Source organism: Pristiophorus japonicus, chromosome 1 (assembly GCF_044704955.1).
Source record: "Pristiophorus japonicus isolate sPriJap1 chromosome 1, sPriJap1.hap1, whole genome shotgun sequence".
Lineage (NCBI taxonomy): Eukaryota > Metazoa > Chordata > Chondrichthyes > Pristiophoridae > Pristiophorus > Pristiophorus japonicus.
The window spans coordinates 2,924,865-2,947,032 of NC_091977.1; the positions used below are offsets into that span (position 1 = coordinate 2,924,865).

At 51.5% G+C, this 22,168-nt stretch overlaps 1 protein-coding gene across 1 annotated transcript in view; it reads right to left on the reverse strand.

Moving 5' to 3' along the window:
- The window catches only part of LOC139274687 (uncharacterized), a 52,992-nt gene that overhangs the window by 3,364 nt on the left and 27,460 nt on the right, over positions 1-22,168 (reverse strand). Inside the window, exons 6-8 of the mRNA XM_070891396.1 lie at positions 6,077-6,154; positions 4,983-5,039; positions 57-100 (exon numbers count right to left, since the gene is read on the reverse strand). Of these exons, the coding sequence (XP_070747497.1) occupies positions 57-100; positions 4,983-5,039; positions 6,077-6,154 (179 nt within the window). The remainder of the gene's footprint in view (positions 1-56; positions 101-4,982; positions 5,040-6,076; positions 6,155-22,168) is intronic.

Consider the following 22,168-nt stretch of genomic DNA (forward strand, 5'->3'; position numbering starts at 1 on the left):
GCCGTTATTAATATTGTCGGTTGTGTGATTTCACCAATAGGGATTGATATACTTACAGGATCTGAAGATTGTTTATTGCACTGCGTACCGTGTCTGGACCCTGTGATAATTGCAAATATCACAATTAAGGGATGACATTGATCGATTGCTCTAACAATAAAACCTGACTAACGGTGAACCAATGGCCCGGAAATCCCGGACTCCCTGAGTCCGTACGGAGCGTCTACGCAATACGCAATGCGCTGAGACCGGCTTTTCCGATCTGTCAAGTTTCTTGCTTGACAGATCTCGCACATCTCGGGAGCGAGGATATTTGTACGGGCAGGATTGTGGGATTTACCCATATCTTTCCCGGCAAATATCCTCAAAACTCTCGCGCCTGATAAAACCAGGTGCATAGCCCACTGTTACAGGCATAAGAGTTTTAAAACACACAAACACATTGTAAAATAACATTTTAAAAATACGTATTATTGTTAAAACCCTCCCCACTACAGTAAGTTTATTTTAAACTATAATTTTAAAAACTTTTTTAAAAATTGGAAAAATATTTTTAAAATACATAAATAATTTAAAATTAAATTAATAAAAATATGTTTTTAATATTTTATAATAATAACTTTTATTATTGCATATTAGTGTTTTGGGGAGGGTTCTCATTCATAATAATGGGAATATACTTTACCTGATTGGCTGCCCAGAGCCATGTGACTCCAGCTCCCGGCCTGCGCACGTCCCGATGTGAGCACGCTCCGTTGCGCAAGAAGAGGAGACCTCAAGTCCGGGATCTCTGGCGGGCATTCGACCAAAAGGTAAGTGCGCATCTTCTGTCCTATTGGTAGTCGAACGCCCACGGGAAGAAGAAACCGGGAATTCTGGGCCAACTTACTGCATTTCACTGGGACAGCCAATGATCAGCAAGACAGTGATTGACAGTGAACCCAGTTGTCCTCTGTATGACTCAGATCCACACTGAGCCCTGCATTTACACAGTGAGCCACAGGGGTGGTCATTAATGAACAAAGCTCCTTCTGTGATTGTTGGGAGATTACATGACCCACTGCTATCTCGGTCCGGTGCTGTCCCAGGTGAGGGCAGACCAGGCACTGTGGACATTCTGCATTTCTGGGTCACTGGAAGTCGTCAGGTTGGTTGTGAGGCGCTGGCTGAATAGGGCTTTCTTCGCAGGATCTTTGAGTGCTCCAGCATTGATTTTCCTGCAGCATTGTTTCTGTTGCTGCCGCTGTTTTGGGGCTACATTGATGGAAATGACTGAGCGGATTAGACGGTGGTCCGTCCAGCAGTTGTCAGCTCCTGTCATGGCGCGGGTGATGCGCACATGCTTGCGATCCCTCGCTAGGACGATGATGTAGTCGAGCAGATGCCAGTGCTTGGAGCGAGGGTGTTGTCAGGAGGCCTTGTACTTGTCTCTCTGACCGAACAGGGTGTTGGTGATGACAAGACCATGCTTTGACCATTTCGCCAGGTGGAGGGTACCGCTGGAGTTGGTTTTCCCTACCCCTTCTCTCCCGATCACTCCTCCCCAGAGGTCTGTGTCCTTTCCGACCCTGGTGTGAAATTCGGCGAGAAAGATCAGCTTGTCGCCCGGTGGGACTTGGGACAGGGATTGTTCGAGGCTGGACGAGAATTCTTCTTTGGTCTTGTCTGTAGCTTCCAGTGTTGGGGCGAACGCACTGATGACATAGCGCACTGGTTCCAGGCTAGGGTGAGCCGAAGGGTCATGAGACGTTCACTAATCCCGCAGGGGGAGTCTCTGAGACGGCCCACCAGCTCGTTTTTTATGATGAAGCCAACCCCATGGAGGCGGTGATCTTCTTCTGGCTTCCCTTTCCAGAAGAAGGTGTAGCCACCACCTTGTTCTTTGAGTTGACCTTCCCCTGCCCACTGAGTCTCGCTAAGGGCAGCGATGTCTATGTCGAAGCGTTTGAGTTCCTGGGCAACGATAGCAGTACGGCATTCAGGTCTGTCGCTGTTGGGGTTGTCTATGAGGTCCTGACATTCCAGGTCCCAAACTTCATTTTAACACCAGCCACCACACTGGCCGACCCGGCTCCTGGGCCCGACCTCACTCCTCGGCCCCGACCTCTCTCCTGGGCCATACCTCACTCCTGGGCCCTGACCTCATTCCTGGGCCCCGACCCGGCTTCTGGGCCCCGACCTCTCTCCTGGGCCCTGACCTCACTCCTGGGCCATACCTCACTCCTGGGCCCTGACCTCACTCCTGGGCCCCGACCTCTCTCCTGGGCCATACCTCACTCCTGGGCCCCGACCTCACTCCTGGGCCCCGACCTCACTCCTGGGCCCTGACCTCACTCCTGGGCCTTGACCTCGCTCCTGGGCCCCGACCTCGCTCCTGGGCCCCGACCTCACTCCTGGGCACCGACCTCACTCCTGGGCCCCGACCTGGCTCCTGGGCCCCGACCTCACCCCTCCCGACCCGGCTCCTGGGCCCTGACCTCACTCCTGGGCCCGACCTCACTCCTGGGCCCTGACCTCACTCCTGGGCCCGACCTCACTCCTGGGCCCCGAACTCACCCCTCCCGACCCGGCTCCTGGGCCCTGACCTCACTCCTGGGCCCGACCTCACTCCTGGGCCCTGACCTCACTCCTGGGCCCTGACCTCACTCCTGGGCCCTGACCTCACTCCTGGGCCCCGACCTCACCCCTCCCGACCTGGCTCCTGAGCCCCGACCTCACTCCTGGGCCCCGACCTCACCCCTCCCGACCCGGCTCCTGGGCCCTGACCTGACTCCTGGGCCCTGACCGCTCTCCTGGGCCCCGACCTCACTCCTGGGCCCTGACCTCACTCCAGGGCCCTGACCTCGCTCCTGGGCCCCGACCTCGCTCCTGGGCCCCGACCTCACTCCTGGGCACCGACCTCACTCCTGGGCCCCGACCTCACTCCTGGGCCCTGACCTCACTCCTGGGGCCCGACCTCACCCCTCCCGACCCGGCTCCTGAGCCCCGACCTCACTCCTGGGCCCCGACCTCACCCCTCCCGACCTGGCTCCTGGACCCTGACCTGACTCCTGGGCCCTGACCTCACCCCTCCCGACCCGGCTCCTGGGCCCCGACCTCACTCCTGGGCCCTGACCTCACTCCTAGGCCCGACCTCACTCCTGGGCCCTGACCTCACTCCTGGGCCTCGACCTCACTCCTGGGCCCCGACCTCACTCCTAGGCCCGACCTCAATCCTGGGCCCCGACCTCACTCCTGGGCCCCGACCTCACTCCTGGGCCCCGACCTCACTCCTGGGCCCCGACCTCACTCCTGGGCCCCGACCTCTCTCCTGGGCCCCGACCTCACTCCTGGGCCCCGACCTCGCTCCTGAGCCCCGACCTCACTCCTGGGCCCCGACCTCACTCCTGGGCCCTGACCTCACTCCTGGGCCCCGAACTCACTCCTGAGCCCCGACCTCACTCCTGGGCCCCGACCTCACTCCTGGGCCCCAACCTCACTCCTGGGCCCTGACCTCACTCCTGGGAACCGACCTCACTCCTGGGCCCCGACCTCACTCCTGGGCCCCGACCTCACTCCTGGGAACCGACCTCACTCCTGGGCCCCGACCTCACTCCTGGGCCCCGACCTCACTCCTGGGCCCCGACCTCACTCCTTGGTACTGCCACCCCCCACCACCCACTCCCCACACACACGGCTCACCTCCCCCCGGGCCATACTGCCCTCCGCCCCCCCCCCTACACACACCGGCTCACCTCCCCCGGGCACCCCCCCCCGCCCACACACACACACGGCTCACCTCCCCCGGGCACCCCCCCCCCGCCCACACACACACACGGCTCACCTCCCCCGGGCCATACTGCCCTCCGCCCCCCCCCCCCACACACACGGCTCACCTCCCCCGGGCCATACTGCCCTCCGCCCCCCCCCCCCACACACACGGCTCACCTCCCCCGGGCCGTACTGCCCCCCCCCCCCCCACACACACGGCTCACCTCCCCCGGGCCGTACTGCCCCCCCCCACACACACACACGGCTCACCTCCCCCGGGCCGTACTGCCCCCCCCTCCCCACACACACACACGGCTCACCTCCCCCAGGCCGTACTGCCCCCCCCACACACACGGCTCACCTCCCTCGGGCCCCCCCCCCACACACACACGGCTCACCTCCCCCGGGCCCCCCCCCCCCACACACACGGCTCACCTCCCTCGGGCCCCCCCCCCACACACACACGGCTCACCTCCCTCGGGCCCCCCCCCCACACACACACGGCTCACCTCCCCCAGGCCGTACTGCCCCCCCCCACACACACACACACGGCTCACCTCCCCCGGGCCCCCCCCCCCCACACACACACACGGCTCACCTCCCCCGGGCCCCCCCCCCCCACACACACACACGGCTCACCTCCCCCGGGCCCCCCCCCCACACACACACACGGCTCACCTCCCCCGGGCCCCCCCCCCACACACACACACGGCTCACCTCCCCCAGGCCGTACTGCCCCCCCCCCACACACACACACGGCTCACCTCCCCCGGGCCCCCCCCCCCCACACACACACACGGCTCACCTCCCCCGGGCCCCCCCCCCACTCACACACACGGCTCACCTCCCCCGGGCCCCCCCCCCCCACACACACACACGGCTCACCTCCCCCGGGCCCCCCCCCCCCACACACACACACGGCTCACCTCCCCCGGGCCCCCCCCCCACACACACACACGGCTCACCTCCCCCGGGCCCCCCCCCCACACACACACACGGCTCACCTCCCCCGGGCCGTACTGCCCCTCCCCCGCCCGCCGGGTACCTGACACCGAATGTCCCGGCAGGGCGCTGGATGCTGGCCCCCGGCTCGGAAATGCTTTCTGCCGCCATTACCGCCCCTCCGGGGAAAAAACAGAGGCAGCAACGAGTTTTATTACCCAGCATTAACATTCCTCACCTTGAAGAACACAAAACTGAGAGAAAGAAATAGCAATATTGGGTTTCATTACCTGGTGAACTTGTCTGAAAAGCGATGGATCCGTAATGAATATCTTCTCTTCCTGTGTCTGCAGAGAATAAGATGGAGATAAAGAATTTGCATCGATATATATATCGCGGCTGGCCATATCCCAAAGCAAGTAATGATCACTGTTAAAGTGGAAGTCCTGTTGTCAGGTAAACAAACACCATTCAAGGTCCCACAAGCAGGAAATGAGATAACAACCAGTTCATCTCTTGTGGTGGTGTTGGTTGAGGGAAGAATTATGTCAGGACAACACCCTGCTCGCCATCAATAGATACAATGATGTCTTTAACATTCACCAAAAAAGGTCTTAACTGAAAGGCAGCACTTTTGAAAATGCAGCAATCCCCTGAAGTGTCAGTGAAGAGTACGGGCTCGATGGGCCGAATGGCCCCCTGTGCTGTAACCATTCTATGATTCTGTGAAAGTCTGAAGTGGGGCTTGAACCCACAAATTCCTGCCCCCAAAATGACAAGTTGACTCATAAATTGGAGAATGAACAAAGTGGTTCTGTGGCTGCAGATTTACTAAACAAGTTAAATGAAAAGCATTGCTCACGGATCAGGACTTTTCCCATTTGATTCTCTTTTCTCCCACCTCTCCTGACTCTCACTGGGCTCTGGGTCCACAAGGCCTGACAGCCCTCCAGTCTATAACTCAAATGTTGGTGCTTCATGTGTGAGCCTGGATATGAAGTGTTGGGAAGCTCTCGGATCATGTGGAGTCTCAAACTGAGCGGGATCCTGACATCCGCACTTGTTGCTACTTGTTTACTTTCTTTTAGTGATTCATATTGTTTCTAAACAGCCATTCCTATTGCAAACTTGTGATATACACAATCAGTAAAGTGACTGAATAAATAGGTTTCTGTATTGTGCGTGAAACCTTTTATAGTGGACCAGCATCACAAAGATCTATTTTACTGAAGATTGTTCAAGTATTTCAGAGTCTAACATTACATATCTGGAGAGCTCCTGAGCCAAAGTATGAAACTAGAAACAACATTTTATGAACTCTGACAGTTGCTATGTTAACAATCCCTACACAGAGAGAACCACATAATATGATTCATCTGCTCACCGTCTACTTTTGCCTTTCTATTGACAGTTGTATTTTCAGCCACACGACTTGTCTCAGGCACCGGCATCTCGGTAACACCTGGAAAATATATTTTTATGATGAAGACATTAGCATGGCCTGATTTTCAGAAAGCTGTATCAGGTATTTCTACAAAAGCTTCTCCATTGCGAATGAGATATATTGGAATGATCAGCAAAGTGGGATCAGTCCTTCAGAGAAAGCAATATTGCCTAGAAAAGATATTCACGTTATACTGAATCTTTGGCATTAGATGTTACGAGTGGATTTAGAAACACTGGAGTATTTGTGACGTGTGCTCGAGGTATTTAAGGGTTGTAGCGTGATAGTTTAGTAAATGTGTGACCACGCTTTTGGAGGGGAAGAGGACTCAAAATACAGCTATTAATCAGAATATAAAGTAGTGAGAATACCACCACAGGTCGGGGTTATAAATAGAGCTGGAGCACTGGGCCCTGGAACATCATGGGCTGTCCCGACCTGTGTGAGAACATCACCGCAGGTCGGGTTTATAAATAGAGCTGGAGCACTGGGCCCTGGAACATCATGGGCTGTCCCGACCTGTGTGAGAACATCACCGCAGGTCGGGGTTATAGAGCTGGAGCACTGGGCCCTGGAACATCATGGGCTGTCCCAACCTGTGTGAGAACAGCACCACAGGTCGGGGCTATAAATAGAGCTGGAGTACTGGGCCCTGGAACATCATGGGCTGTCCCGACCTGTGTGAGAACATCACCGCAGGTCGGGGTTATAAATAGAGCTGGAGCACTGGGCCCTGGAACATCATGGGCTGTCCCGACCTGTGTGAGAACATCACCACAGGTCGGGGCTATAGAGCTGGAGCGCTGGGGCCTGGACCATCATGGGCTGTCCCGACCTGTGTGAGAACAGCACTGCAGGTCGGGGCTATAGAGCTGGAGCACTGGGCCCTGGAACATCATGGGCTGTCCCGACCTGTGTGAGAACATCACCACAGGTCGGGGCTATAGAGCTGGAGCACCGGGGCCTGGACCATCATGGGCTGTCCCGACCTGTGTGAGAACATCACCACAGGTCGGGGCTATAGAGCTGGAGCGCTGGGGCCTGGACCATCATGGCTGAGGTACGGCAAATGAGGATACGGGGCCCAGAAGAGCCGAGGGCCCAGGGGCAACACGGGCCAAGCCCACACTGCGATATGTGTGCGCACTAGGTCTGTGCAGCAGAGCAGGTCTCCAGTCGTCCTGGTTAACCCTTGCCACTGGATAAAGACCTAGCTCTGTCAAGACCGTGTGGTGCCTGATGTACAACGTCACCACACGTTAAAAAAATTTACACACAGGCATCTTCCACCCCCTCAATTGGAGATCAGGACTGGAACATCGGGTCCTTCATTGAAACATCAGTGAACTCATGTGGAAGCAAGTCATCCTGGTTCCAGGGATGAGATGATGATGAATTGAGATACATGGCTAACTATAAGTGAGATTTAAACTAATGCAGGTTGCATTGTTGTGTGATGTGATTTCTGAATGTTTATAGTTTGTGCAATGAGAAAGGGTTAATTAATAACCTTGTAGTAAAGGGGCCTTTAGGGAAGAGTGAACATAATATGATAGAATTTTATATTAAGTTTCATTGTGATTTAGTTAAATCCGAAACTAGGGTCTTCAATCTAAACAAAGCAAACCACGTAGGTATGAGGGGCGGGTACTGAGGGAATGATCAGCCATGATCTTATCGAATGGTGCTGCAGGCTCGAAGGGCCGAATGGCCGACTCCTGCACCTATTTTCTATGTTTCTATGTTTCTATGAGTTGGCTAAGATAGATTGGGAAATGACATTAAAAGGTATGACAGTAAACAAGCAATGGCTGACATTTAAAGAACTAATACATCATTTACAACAAACACACATTCCTTTAAGGCACAAAAACCCCACAGGAAAAGTGGTCCAACTGTGGCTAACAAGAGAAGTTAAAGATAGTATTCGATCAAAGGATGAGGCTTATAATGTTGCCAAAAAGAGCAGTAAGCCTGAGGATTACGAGGGTTTTAAAATTCAGCAAAGGAGGACCAAGAAATTGGCGAAGAAAGGGAAAATAGAATGTGAGTAAACTGGCAAGAGACATAAAAGCAGACTGTAAAAGCTTCTATAGGTATGTAAAAAGGAAAAGGTTAGTGAAAGTAAATGTGGGTCCCTTATAGGCTGAGACAGGAGAAATTATAATGGGGAATATGGAAATGACAGAGAAAATAAGCAAATACTTTGTGTCCATATTCTCACAGAAGAAGATGTAAAAAACCTCCCTGGAGTGGAGAACCAAAGATCCAATGAGAATCTATGGAAGTAACCCTACTTTTTAAGAAAGGAAGGAGAGAGAAAGCGGGGAACTACAGACCAGTTAACCTGACATCAGTCGGAGGGAAAATGATAGAATCTATTATTAAGGATGTGGAAACAGGGCACTTAGAAAATATTAATAGGATTGGGGAAAGGCAACTTCGATTTAAGAAATGGAATTCATGTTTGACAAATCTGTTGAGTTTTTTGAGGTTGTATCTCGCAGAATAGATGAGGGGGAACCAGTGGATGTGGTGTATTTGGATTTCAGAAGACATTCGATAAGTTGCCACACAAGAGGTTACTAAACAAGATTAGTGCTCATGGTATTGTGGATTATATACTGGAATGGATTGAAGATTGATTAACCGTCAGAAAACAGGGAGTAGGAATAAACGTGCCATTTTCGGGTTGGCAGACTGTAACTAGTGGAGTACCGCAAGGATCGGTGCTGGGCCCCAGCTCTTCACAATCTATATCAATGATTTAGATGAGAAGACTAAATGTTATATACCCAAGTTTGCTGAAGATACAAAGCTCGGTGGGAATGTAAGTTGTAAGGAGGATTCAAAGAGGCTTCAAGCGGATATACAGACAGGCTGAGTGAGTGGGCAAGAACATGGCAAATGGGATATATTGTGGAGAAAAGTGAAGTTATCCACTTTGGTAGGAAACATAGAAAAATATTTTTTAAACAGTGAGAGATTGGGAAATGTTGGTGTTCAGAGGGACCTGGGTGTCCTGGTACACAAATCACTGAAAGTTAACATGCAGGTACAGCAAGAAATTAAAAAAGCAAACGGTATGTTGCCCTTTATTGTAAGAGGATTTGAGTATAAGATTAAGACGTCTTACTGCAATGATATAGGGCCCTGGTGAGACCGCAACTGGAGTATTGTGTACAGTTTTGATCTATTACCTAAGGAAGGATATACTTGCCATAGAGGGAGTGCGACGAAGGTTCACCAGACTGATTCCTGGGATGGGGAGATTGAGTAGACTAGGCCTGTATTCTCTAGAGTTTAGAAGAATGAGAGGTGATGTCATTGAAACGTACAACATTCTTACAGGGCTTGATAAGGTAGATGCAGGGAGGATGTTTCCCCCGGGCTGGGGAGTCGAGAACCAGGGGTAACAGTCTCTGAATAAGGGGTCGGCCATTTAGAACTGAGATGAGGAGGAATTTCTTCACTCAGAGGGTGGTGAATCTTTGGAATTCACTAGCTTAGAGGGCTGTGGAGGCTCAGTCCTTGATTATGTTCAAGACAATGATAGAAGTATGACGTTCGGTCTGTCACTGTTGGGGTTGTCCATGAGGGTCCTGATGTTCCAGGTCCCGAACTTCATTGTAAAGGGTGGAAGATGCCTGTGCGATGATTTTTTTAACGTGTGGTGGCCACTGCACACCAGCCGCCACACGGGCTTGACAGAGCGATGTCTTGGTCCAGTGGCAATGGGATCAAACACGACTGGAGACCAGGCTCCGCTACATGGGCCTAGTACATAGACACAAACATACTCCTACTGTGGGTCTGGCCTACATTCCTACTGAGCCCCTGCCTCCCTTCCTCCCTCCCTCAGGTCCTCTCGCTCTGCTTTTCAGAGATCGCAGTGTAGGTGAAGGCATCTTGGAGCAGCTTGTGAATTTGTCCATAAAATACTGACATTGTGCCCTGGGCCCCGAGGCTGCATCTCCAGCGCACTGGTCTCCTGCACTTCTCCGCTCTCTCCAGCCGCTCACGCTTTGGCCGTTAGTTCTTTACTAGTGACCACGCATATTCTGGCCTCGTGTCCCGACCTCGCTGCTGGTCCATGCTGAGCCTTCCCTGGGTCCCCACCTCCCTGTTGGCAATCCTTGCCGCCCGCAGATCCTCCGCTCCTTGCCGATCCAGCCGATCCTCCGCTCCTTGCCGCTCGCTGATCCTCCGCTCCTTGCCGATCGCCGATTCTCCGCTCCTTGCCGATCCAGCCGATCCTCCGCTCCTTGCCGCTCGCCGATTCTCCGCTCCTTGCCGCTCGCCGATTCTCCGCTCCTTGCCGCTCGCCGATTCTCCAATTCCTGCCACCCGCCGATTATCACCACCCATGGCCCCCGGCGCTACATTTTTTACTGGATTCTCGTACCTTGCCGCCGGATGTCGTCGTTGGGACACCTGTTCGTTGGGACACCTGTTTGTTGGGACACCTGTTCGTTGGGACACCTGTTCGTTGGGACACCTGTTCGTTGGGACACCTGTTCGTTGGGACACCTGTTTGTTGGGCCACCTGTTCGTTGGGACACCTGTTCGTTGGGACACCTGTTTGTTGGGACACCTGTTCGTTGGGACACCTGTTCGTTGGGACACCTGTTTGTTGGGACACCTGTTCGTTGGGACACCTGTTCGTTGGGACACCTGTTTGTTGGGACACCTGTTCGTTGGGACACCTGTTCATTGGGACACCTGTTTGTTGGGACACCTGTTTGTTGGGACACCTGTTTGTTGGGACACCTGTTCGTTGGGACACCTGTTTGTTGGGACACCTGTTTGTTGGGCCACCTGTTCATTGGGACACCTGTTTGTTGGGACACCTGTTTGTTGGGACACCTGTTTGTTGGGACAGCTGTTTGTTGGGACACCTGTTCATTGGGACACCTGTTCGTTGGGACACCTGTTCGTTGGGCCGCCACCATCCGTACTCCACGACTTACGTCGTATTACTATCATTACCCGGGAACTCAGACACTACGCCATCGACATCACCGCCCTGAGCAAGATGTGCAAAAACCCCTTTGACCACAAGGCCATAAATCAGTGGTCGGTACGTAAGGCCCTGGACGCCCTATGAAAGAAGGAGAGGGTGGACCCTGTCGGGTGGTTCCCCGAGCAGACTGTCGAACTCGTTTGGAAGAATGTCTCATCGCCAGAGCTTTCACACAAGCACCAAGGTGTAGCTTGGTTGGTGGTGAGGAGGGCCCTACCCGTCAGATCCTTCATACACAGCCGGGGTTTCAGAGACACGGCCCTCTGCCCCAGAGTTGGCTGTGGGGCGGACGAGACTGTCATCCATCTCCTTTGGGATTGCCCCTTTGCAAGGCAGGTCTGGATGGAGATGCAGTGGTTGCTGTCGAGGTTCATCCCGAGCAGCTCCGTAACACAGGACTCTGTGCTCTACGGGCTGTTCCCAGGGACACACACCGTAGACAGACATCATCAGCTGCTGGAGGGCCATCAACTCAGTGAAAGACACACTTTGGTCTTCCCGAAACTTGCTGGTCTTCCAGAGCAAGGAGATGTCCACGTCTGTGTGTTGCAGACTGGCACAATCCAAGATCCAGGAGTACGTGCTGAGGGTCACACTAACAATTGGTGCAGTCGCCGCAAAGGCACGGTGGGGAAGGGCCACAGTTTAAAGTCCTTCCACCACGGTAAACCCAGGGGCTGGAATCAGTATAAAACTCCCCTCGGGCTGTACTTGTAAACTTGTTGTATACATAGAGCACCAAGTACTGAAAACACCTGTGTAGTGCCATGTATAATGCAAGGTCTGTTTCGTGATGCACGTTGGAAAGGAAAAATGTCAATGTACTGTCACCCATTCCGTGTGCTGTATAGTGACACACGTAATGTAATTTGTTGAATGTACTACAATGTATCCCGTATTGGACCGAATTGTACTTGGACTGAAAAGCAAGGAAATATATCGAACGGAACTGCCGTCAGCACCCAAATGTAGTGTATGGGATTGCTGACCACAGCTAAACGTACTGAACTGCTTTTGAATGTACTGTACAAATTTTATATGAATAAAGTATATTTTGAAATTAAAAAAAACCCTGAGCAAGACGCGTCGGGCAGGAGAAGGTCAGCTCAAGGAACAAGGTGCTGGATACACTTTCTTCTTGAAAGGCAAACCAGAAGAAGAATGCTGTTTCATAGAAACATAGAAAATAGGTGCAGGAGTAGGCCATTCGGCCCTTCTAGCCTGCTCCGTCATTCAATGAGTTCATGGCTGAACATTCTACTTCAGTACCCCCTTCCTGCTTTCTCGCCATACCCCTTGATCCCCCTAGTAGTAAGGGTTGGCTTCGCCATCAAAAATGAGCTAGTGGGCCGTCTCAGAGACTCCCCCTACAGGATAAACAAACACCCCATGGCCCTTCGGCTCACCCTAACCCAGAACCAGTGTGCTACGGTCATCAGTGCATATGTCCCAAACCTGGAAGCTACTGATGAGGAATTCTACTCCAGCCTTGAACAATCCCTGTCCCGACTCCCAACGGGCAACAAGCTGATCCTCCTTGGCGACTTCAATGCCAGAGTTGGAAAGGACACAGAGCTCTGGGGAGAGGTGAGTGGCAGGGAATGGGTAGAGAAAACCAATTCCAATGGTATCTGCCTCCTGACAAAATGCTCAGAACATGGGCTTGTTATAACAAACACCTTGTTTCGTAACTACAAGGCCTCCTGGCAACACCTTCGCTCCAAGCACTGGTATCTGCTCGACTACATCATCGTTCGAGCGAGGGATCGCAAGGGTGTGCACATCACTCGCGCCATGACAGGAGCTGCTGGACGGACCACTGCCTAAACCCCTCGGTGATGTCCATCAATGTAGCCTCAAAATGCTGTGGCAACAGAATGACTGCCGCAAGAGGATCAACGCTGAAACACTCAAAGACCCGACAAAGAAAGCCCGAGTCAGCCAACACCTCATAGACAACCTGACGACTTCCAATGAACCGGAGCCGCAGAGTGTCCACAGTGCCTGGTCTGTCCTCAAATCCACCATAATTAGCACCTGAGAAGTGACACTCGGTCACTCTATCAGAAAACATCTAGACTGGTTCGATGAGAACATAGAAAGCATAGAAAATAGGTGCAGGAGTAGGCCATTCGGCCCTTCGAGCCTGCACCACCATTCAATAAGATCATAGCTGATCATTCCCTCAGTACCACTCTCCTGCTTTCTCTCCATACCCCTTGATCCCTTTAGCCGTAAGGGCCATATCTAACTCCCTCTTGAATATATCCAATGAACTGGCATCAACAACTCTCTGCGGCAGGGAATTCCATAGGTTAACAACTCTCTGAGTGAAGAAGTTTCTCCTCATCTCAGTCCTAAATGGCCTGCCCCTTATCCTAAGACTGTGTCCCCGGTTCTGGACTTCCCCAACATCAAGAACATTCTTCCCGCATCTAACCTGTCCAGTCCAGTCAGAATCTTATACGTTTCTATGAGATCCCCTCGCATCCTTCTAAACTCCAGTGTATAAAGGCCCAGTTGATCCAGTCTCTCCTCATAAGACAGTCCAGCCATCCCTGGAATCAGTCTGGTGAACCTTCACTGCACTCGCTCAATAGCAAGAACGTGCTTCCTCAGATTAGGAGATCAAAACTGAACACAATATTCCAGGTGAGGCCTCACCAAGGCCCTGTACAACTGCAGTAAGACCTCCCTGCTCCTATACTCAAATCCCCTAGCTATGAAGGCCAACATGCCATTTGCGTTCTTCACCGCCTGCTGTACCTGCATGCCAACTTTCAATGACTGATGAACCATGACACCTAGGTCTCGTTGCACCTCCCCTTTTCCTAATCTGCCGTCATTCAGATAATATTCTGCCTTCGTGTTTTTGCCCCCAAAGTGAATAACCTCACATTTATCGACATTATACTGCATCTGCCATGCATTTGCCCACTCACCTAACCTGACCAAATCACCCTGCAGCCTCTTAGCGTCCCCCTCACAGCTCATACCGCCACCCAGTTTAGTGTAATCTGCAAACTTGGAGATGTTACACTCAATTCCTTCATCCAAATCATTAATGTATATTGTAAAGAGCTGGGGTCCCAGCACTGAGCCCTGCGGCACTCCACTAGTCACTGCCTCCCATTCCGAAAAGGACCCGTTTATCCCGACTCTCTGCTTCTTGTCTGCAAACCAATTCTCTATCCATGCCAGAACATTAACACCCAATACCATGTGTTTTGATTTTGCACACCAATCTCTTATGTGGGACCTTATCAAAGGCCTTTTGAAAGTCCAAATACACCACATCCACTGGTTCTCCCTTGTCCACTCTGCTAGTTACATTCTCAAAGAATTCCAGAAGATTTGTCAAGAACGATCAGGAGATCCAGGAGCTAATAAACCGCAAATACAAGGCATTTTTGAATTGAAACAACTCCACAATTGGAGTGAAAGAAAGCAGACTTACAGACAACTGAAGGCCGAGGTCCAATGAAAATCTCACGACCTAAAGAATAAACAGTGGCTGGAAAAAGCGCAGGAGATCCAGCATGTAACCGATAATCACGAGGTGCATGGAATTTTTAGCGCCATCAAGTCCACCTATGGCCCAAGCACTCAAGGTCCAATACCACTGAGAGTCAAGGAGAGGTTAGAAAGGTCAATGCCCGCTGGAAGGAGCACTTCGAGGATCTTCTCAACCAAAACTCTGTCTTTGACCTGAGTGTCCTTGACTCCATCCCGCAGCATGTCACCCGTCACCATCTCAATAAAACCCCAGCCCGGCACGAGGTTGAAAAGGCCATCCGACAACTGAGGAACAACAAGGCCTCGGGAGCAGCTGGAATCCACGCTGAAGCACTAAAACATGGCAGAGAAGTACTCTTGGCACAAATCCATGACCTCCTCTCTCTGATCTGGAAGGAGGAGAGCATGCCAGGGGATCACAGAGACACCATAATCGTGACCATATTAAAGAAAGGAGACAAGTCCGACTGCGGTAATTAAACAAGAGCTTCCCTGCTGTCTGCCACAGGGAAAACCATCACAAGAATCCTCCTCAATCATCTCCTCCCAGTGGCTGAAGAACTCCTCCCAGAGTCGCAATGTGGATTCCACCCACTAAGGGACACAACGGACATGATCTTCACCACGCAAAAAATCCACGTAAAATGTAGAGAGCAGCATCAACCTCTGTACATGGCTTTCTTTGACCTCACAAAGGCCTTCGAATTTGTCGCAGGAGAAAAGATTTGCGATGGACTGAGTGATGATCAACGTGACATGTGTGTCGTCATCTGTGAACAAGTCAGCACCAGAGTCTGAAGCAGGTGTTGAGCGGCTGAACATGTCAGCTACGTGGTTGTGACTGCCAGCAATGTACTGGACATCAAAGTTATACTGATGAAGGCGATCTGACCATCGGCTGATCCGTAGTGGTCTGTGCCCAGATCCAGTTGTAGCGAGTAGCGTAGTTAGTGCTTGGTGATCTGTACGGAGGGTAAATTTCCTGCCATAGTGGTAGATGTGCCAGCGTTCACATGCGTAGATGCAAGCGAGTGCTTCGCGTTCTCCTGTAGAGTATTTACGTTCTGCAGACGAGAGCGTGTGAGAGGCGAATGCGACTGGATGTTCCAGGCCGTCAATCCATTGCCAGAGCACAGCACCCATGGTGGTGCCTGATGCATCTATGGTGACATATGTAGTGGCATTCGGATCAAAGTGTGCAAGGATAGGAGGGGATGTGATTTTCCCCTTAAGAGTGGTGAATGCCTGAGCCTGGGGATCTGTCCATTCCCAAGGGATGTCCTTGCACAGCAACTTGAGAAGTGGTTCGGCAATGTGCGCGTAGTGCGGGACCAACTTCAGATAGAAGTTGCAAGTGCCGAGGATGATGAAAGTTCTTCGACATTGGTAGCCTCCTACATTCGCTGGATCGCCTCAATGTTGTGCTGTGACTCTGTAGCCCAGAAAGTTTATTTCTCCAGCAGCGAATGTACATTATTTATTGGCATTAAGTGTAATGTTATGTGTAGCAAGTCTAGCCATAAATGTGTGAAGTTGCTGGTCATGTTCTTCCATTGTCCGTCCATGGACTGCGATATCGTCAAGCAGATTGAGGACTCCCTCTATGCCTGCTAGCATAGTAGTGACAATCTTCTGAAATGCACTTGGTGCAGAAGATAGTCCGTAGGGCATGCGTCGATACTGATACAGACCATCATGTGTCGTGAATACCGTGAGCAGTTTGCTGTCCTCCGCTAGGGGTATTTGCAGGTAACTGCGGCGCATGTCGAGTTTCATAAAAACTATTGAGCCGTGGAATTCTGAAGACAGTTCGACGATGGTAGGAAGAGGATACTTGTCGGGGATGATGGCCTTGTTGACCTTTTTCAGGTTGATGTATAGGCGGATCTCCCCATGTTTACACCAAGCAATGACTAAGTTCGAGATCCAGGGTGAGGAGTCGATGCTCTGAATGATTCCCTGAGATTCGAGTCGCGTTAATTCTGCGGATACTTGGTCACAAACCGCGAATGGGAGACGGCGAAGTCACTGCGTAACTGGTTTGACGGAAGGGTCAATGCAGGGACAACGGCAGAATTTTGTTGTCACTCCAAACCCTGTGAAAATTGAGGGATACTGCTTGTCAAAGTCCACCGTGTATACAGGTGTGTCGGTTGGGTCGTAAACTTTGAACCCAAGCTTGTCAAAAAGGTCAACACCCATGATGCTTCGTCCCTTCACGACATGAAAGGAAAAGTTCTCCAATGTTATGCCCTTGTAGTATATCGGGACATATATGACCCCAAGTACCTCAATTTTGGAGTCGGAGTGCCCATGTAGAGTGGAAGTTGCGGGCTGCAGTTGACAGTGCGTGAAGTGGGTTTTGTACACAGCCTCGCTCAAAATGGGGACTTTGGCTCCAAGGTCAATGAGGAGGCAGATGGGCGTGCCGTCAATGTTTACATCACAGTCCTTGAGTTTGCCCAAACCGATTTGCGAAATGTCACTAACGGTGTAAACCATACTGGGTTCATCATTATTGGAGTTATCCACCTGTAGAATATGCTGCGATGAGCGACAGACACGAGCAAAATGGTTCATTTTACCACATGCAGAGCATCTCTTCCCACGTGCAGGGCAGTTAGGACTCTTTGCTGCATGTGATTTGTCTCCACAGTTAAAGCAGTGGAAGTTAAGCCCGTGATCCATAGTGGGTGGCTTATTACTAGCCCTGGGTCTCTGCTGTGATTCCCACTTTGGACGAATGCCTTGCACATGGGCTGTAACTGGTCGACTGCACAGGGGGAGCAGGGGATCTGATCACTTTTGAATCGGAAAACGCTGATTCGATTTGGATGGCCAAATTAGTTGCTTTGTCAAATGGCAATTTGTCACCTTCCATTAGCAAGCGTTCCCGAATGCGGGAGATCGTTGTTTTCTCAATCATTTGATCCCTGATCATTTCCTCGGTGATGCTCCAAAGTTACACGTAGCAACCAGTTCAGTTAATGAAATGATGTGCTGTTTGATTGGTTCACCGTTCTCTTGCCCCCTTTGACGAAAATGGAATCTTTCCATCATGAAACTTTTCCTCGGCCAAAAATATTTCTCTCGGGCGCTTACCGCTTTGTCGTAGGACTCCGTGTCTTCGATTTGGCCAAAGATGCGTTGGCCTTCGGTGCAGAGGCAGTGGATAAGTATTGCACGGTGGTGAGCTGGTGTTGCGTTGTCACCGTCTAACCCACTCACCGTGATGTAGGTCGAAAAACGTTTTATCCATCTCGGCCACGGGATTGGAGGGTCCCCGGGTGTGGAGAGGCAAGGCGGGGTCAGTGGGTTGGGGCGTAGGGAGGTTAATTTGATTCATCCTGTAGTGTATGGAGAAAGAGTCAGACTGAACACTGTGAGCTCGAAGTAATGTGTGACCTTAGTCTTTTATTGCAGGTCTCCAGAGTGCCTCTCCAACCTGTGAAGCCACCTTAAATACCTGTGCTCCCAAGGGATTATGGGATCCCTTGGAACTCCGGAGAATGAGCCCCCTGGTGGCTGTACAGAGTATATCCAAGTCCAGATACATAACAACATTCCCCCCTAAAGTTAATCGTGTAATTATTTACAATGTGAGTCGATCTGGGGCCCTTCTTGCCCTGGTTGATCGTCTCGGTGTGAAGGCTGGTGTTGTTGAGTCCCTCGCTGGGGTGCTGTGGATGATGGGTTCTGCTTCGTGGTCAGCCATGGTGCTGGTTGCCACTGGTGTGTATGTTGGGGGATCAAAAAAGGCAGGGTCCAAGGTGGGTTGCTCAGGGTAGTCCGTGAATCTGAGTTTGATTTGGTCCAAATGTTTCCGGTGAATGAGTCCATTTGAAAGTTTGACCCGAAACACCCTGCTCCCCTCTTTGGCCACGACAGTGCCGGGAAGCCACTTGGGACCTTGCCCGTAATTTAATAAAAATACAGCATCATTGACTTCAATCTCGCGTGACACATTTGCACTACCATGGTATGTACTTTGTTGAAGCTGCCTGCTCTCTACCTGTTCATGTAGATCAGGGTGAACAAACGAGAGCCTTGTCTTAAATGCACTTTTCATGAGCAGTTCAGCAGGTGGTATCCCAGTGAGTGAGTGTGGTCTCGTGCGGTAGCTAAGCAGGACTCGGGATAGATGAGTCTGCAGTGAGCCTTCAATTACCCTCTTCAAGCCTTGCAATGCTCTCTCAGGCTGACTATTGGACACTGGTTTAAGCGGGGCAGATATGACATGTTTGATCCCGTTACAGGTCATAAATTCTTTGAACTTAGCACTGGTAAAACATGGCCCATTGTCGCTCACCAGGACATCAGGTAAGCCATGGGTGGCAAACATGGCCCGCAGGCTTTCAGTGGTGGTAGTGGACGTGCTGGCCGGCATTATCTCACATTCAATCCACTTGGACTCAAATGGACTCATGGTCTACAACCACAAGGAACATTTTACCCAAAAACGGGCCTGCATAGTCGACGTGTATCCTTGATCACGGTTTGGAGGGCCAAGACCATAAACTTAGCTGGGTACATTGCTTAACTGCGAGCGCGTATTACATCTGTGAACGCAGGATTCTAAGTCCGCATCGATGCCGGCCACCACATGTGGGATCTGGCTATCGCTTTCATCATTGCGATGCCTGAGTGGGTACTGTGGAGGTCATTGATGAAGGTGTCTCTGCCCTTCTTGGGGACCACGACTCGATTGCCCCACAGAAGGCAGTCTACCTGTATAGACATTTCATCTTTGCGCCGTTGGAACGGCTTTATCTCTTCCTGCAATTCCACTGGGACACTGGACCAGCTCCCATGAGGCACACAGCTTTTGACTAGGGATAATAAGGGGTCCTGGCTTGTCCAGGTTTTGATCTGCCGGGCAGTGACGGGTGATTGCTCACACTCAAATGCTTCCATAACCATGGCTAGATCTGCGGGCTGCGCCATTTCTACCTCCGTGGTGGGCAATGGCAGCCTACTGAGAGCATCGGCGCAGTTTTCTGTGCCTGGCCTGTGGCAGATGGTGTAGTTTTATGTGGACAACATGAGAGCCCATCTCTGGCCAATGCGTTGGTATTTATCCCTTTGCTCTCGGAAAACAGGGATATAAGTGGCTTATGGTCAGTTTCCAATTCAAATTTTAGCCCAAACAGGTATTGATGCATTTTCTTTACCCCATAGACACACGCTAATGCTTCTTTTTTAATCATGCTATCGGCTCTCTCGGCCTTAGACAGACTCCTGGATGCATAAGCAACCGGTTGCAGTTTCCCGAAATCATTGGCTTGTTGCAATACACACCCGACAACATATGACGACGCATCACATGCTAGTACCAAACGCTTACATGGATCATACAACACAAGCAATTTGTTTGAGCATAACAATTTTCTTGCTTTTACAAAGGCATTTTCTTGGCTTTTGCCCCAAACCCATTCGCCCCCTTTTCGTAGTCAGACAGGTTGTGGTTCTAGCAGTGTGCTGAGACACGCTAAGAAGTTACCAAAGTAGTTCAGGAGTCCCAGAAACGACTGCAGCTCCGTCACGTTCTGTGGTCTCGGTGTGTTCTCGATTGCCTCCGTCTTCGCGTTGGTGAGCCTGATGCCGTCCGCTGCAATCCTTCTTCCAAAGAACTCCACTTCAGGTGCCGGGAAAACGCACTTCACCTGAGTCCCACGTGGTTGAGCCGATAATAACCTCCTCCAGGTTCTGCAGATGCTCGACTGTGTTCCAACCTGTGACCAAGATGTCATCCTGGAAGACCACGGTGTGCGGGACTGACTTCAGTAAACTTTCCATGTTTCTCTGAAATATCGCCGCCGCTGATCGGATTCCAAATGGGCATCTGTTATAAACAAAAAGACCTTTGTGCGTGTTGATGCAGGTGAGGGCCTTCGATGATTCCTCCAGTTCCTGCGTCATGTAGACTGAAGTCAGATCCAGCTTCGTGAACGTCTTTCCTCCCGCCAGCGTTGCAAAGAGGTCGGCTTTTGGTCGTGGGTATTGGTCCTGCAGGGAGAAATGATTGATGGTTACTTTGTAATCGCCACAGATTCTGACGGTGCCGTCTCTCTTGAGGACTGGGACAATAGGACTGGCCCACTCGCTGAACTCGATCGGTGAGATGATGCCCTCTTTTTGCAGGCAGTCTAGCTCGATCTCTACCCTTTCTCTCATCATGTACGGTACTGCTCTCGCCTTGTGATGGATGGGTCGCGCCCCCAGAATTAGGTGGATCTGCACTTTTGTTCCTTGGAATTTTCCGATGCCTGGTTCGAACAGCGAAGGAAATTTGTTTAAGACCTGTGCACACGAAGTGTCGTCAGCGGGCGATAGCGCTCGGATGTCGTCCCTGTTCCAGCGTATCTTTCCCAGCCAGCTCCTGCTGAGCAGCGTGGGACCATCGCCCGGTACCACCCAGAGTGGTAGCTTGTGCACCGCTCCATCGTAGGAGACCTTTACGGTATCACTGCCGATTACAGGAATCAGTTCTTTCGTGTACTTTCTTAGTTTCGTGCGAATTGGAATTAAGACTTGCCTTGAGGCCTTGTTGCACCACAATCTTCCAAAAGTCTTTTTGCCCATGATGGACTGGCTCGCGCCCCTGTCCAGCTCCATTGACACCGGGAGTCCATTTAGTTCAACATTCAGCATTATCGGGGGACAAATCGTGGTGAATGTGTGCACCCCATGTACCTCTGCCTCCTCTATCAGAGGTTCTGTTTCATCGTGACCCTCAGTGGATCTGTCCTCCTCTGCAACGTGGTGGTTTGCAGGTTTAGCAGGCCGAGCAGCTCGCCTGCACACTCGTTAGAGGTGTCCCATTGTTCCACAGCCCTTGCAAATGTATCCTTTGAATCAGCATGAATGAAAACGCTGATCACCCCCGCAGCGCCAACAAGGAGTTAATGGCCTTGCATTCATCACCCTTGATGGTGAACTCTGAGACATCTGCGGACGTGTAGCAGCAGGTAAGTGTGACCTGCCCTGTCCGTTACAATTCGAAAACAACATCACTTTGTTCACAGTACTTGGAGCAGCACTTGTGTGCTGAGAGATTTGCTTCGTATTGTCACTGGTGGCAATGAACACCTGGGCTATCGCTATGGCCTTACTCAAGGTTGGGGTCTCTACAGTCAAATGTTTGGGAAGTATGATTTCGTGGCCAATGCCAAGTAAGAAAAAGTCTCTGAGCATCTGCTCCAAATGTCCTTCAAATTCACAATGTTCTGCAAGACGTCTAAGCTCGGCGACATAACTTCCTGGCCTTCAGATCTTTTGTAGGTGTAGAACCGGTACCTCGCCATCAGAACGCTTTCCTTCGGGTTCAAATGCTCTCGGACCAGTGTGCACAAATCATCGTACGATTTTTCTGCGGGTTTCGCTGGAGTGAGCAGATTCTTCCTGAGACCATACGTTGGTGCCCCACAGAGGGTGAGGAGGATCGTTCTATGTTTGGCAGCGCTCCCTTCCCCATCTAGCTCGTTGGCCACGAA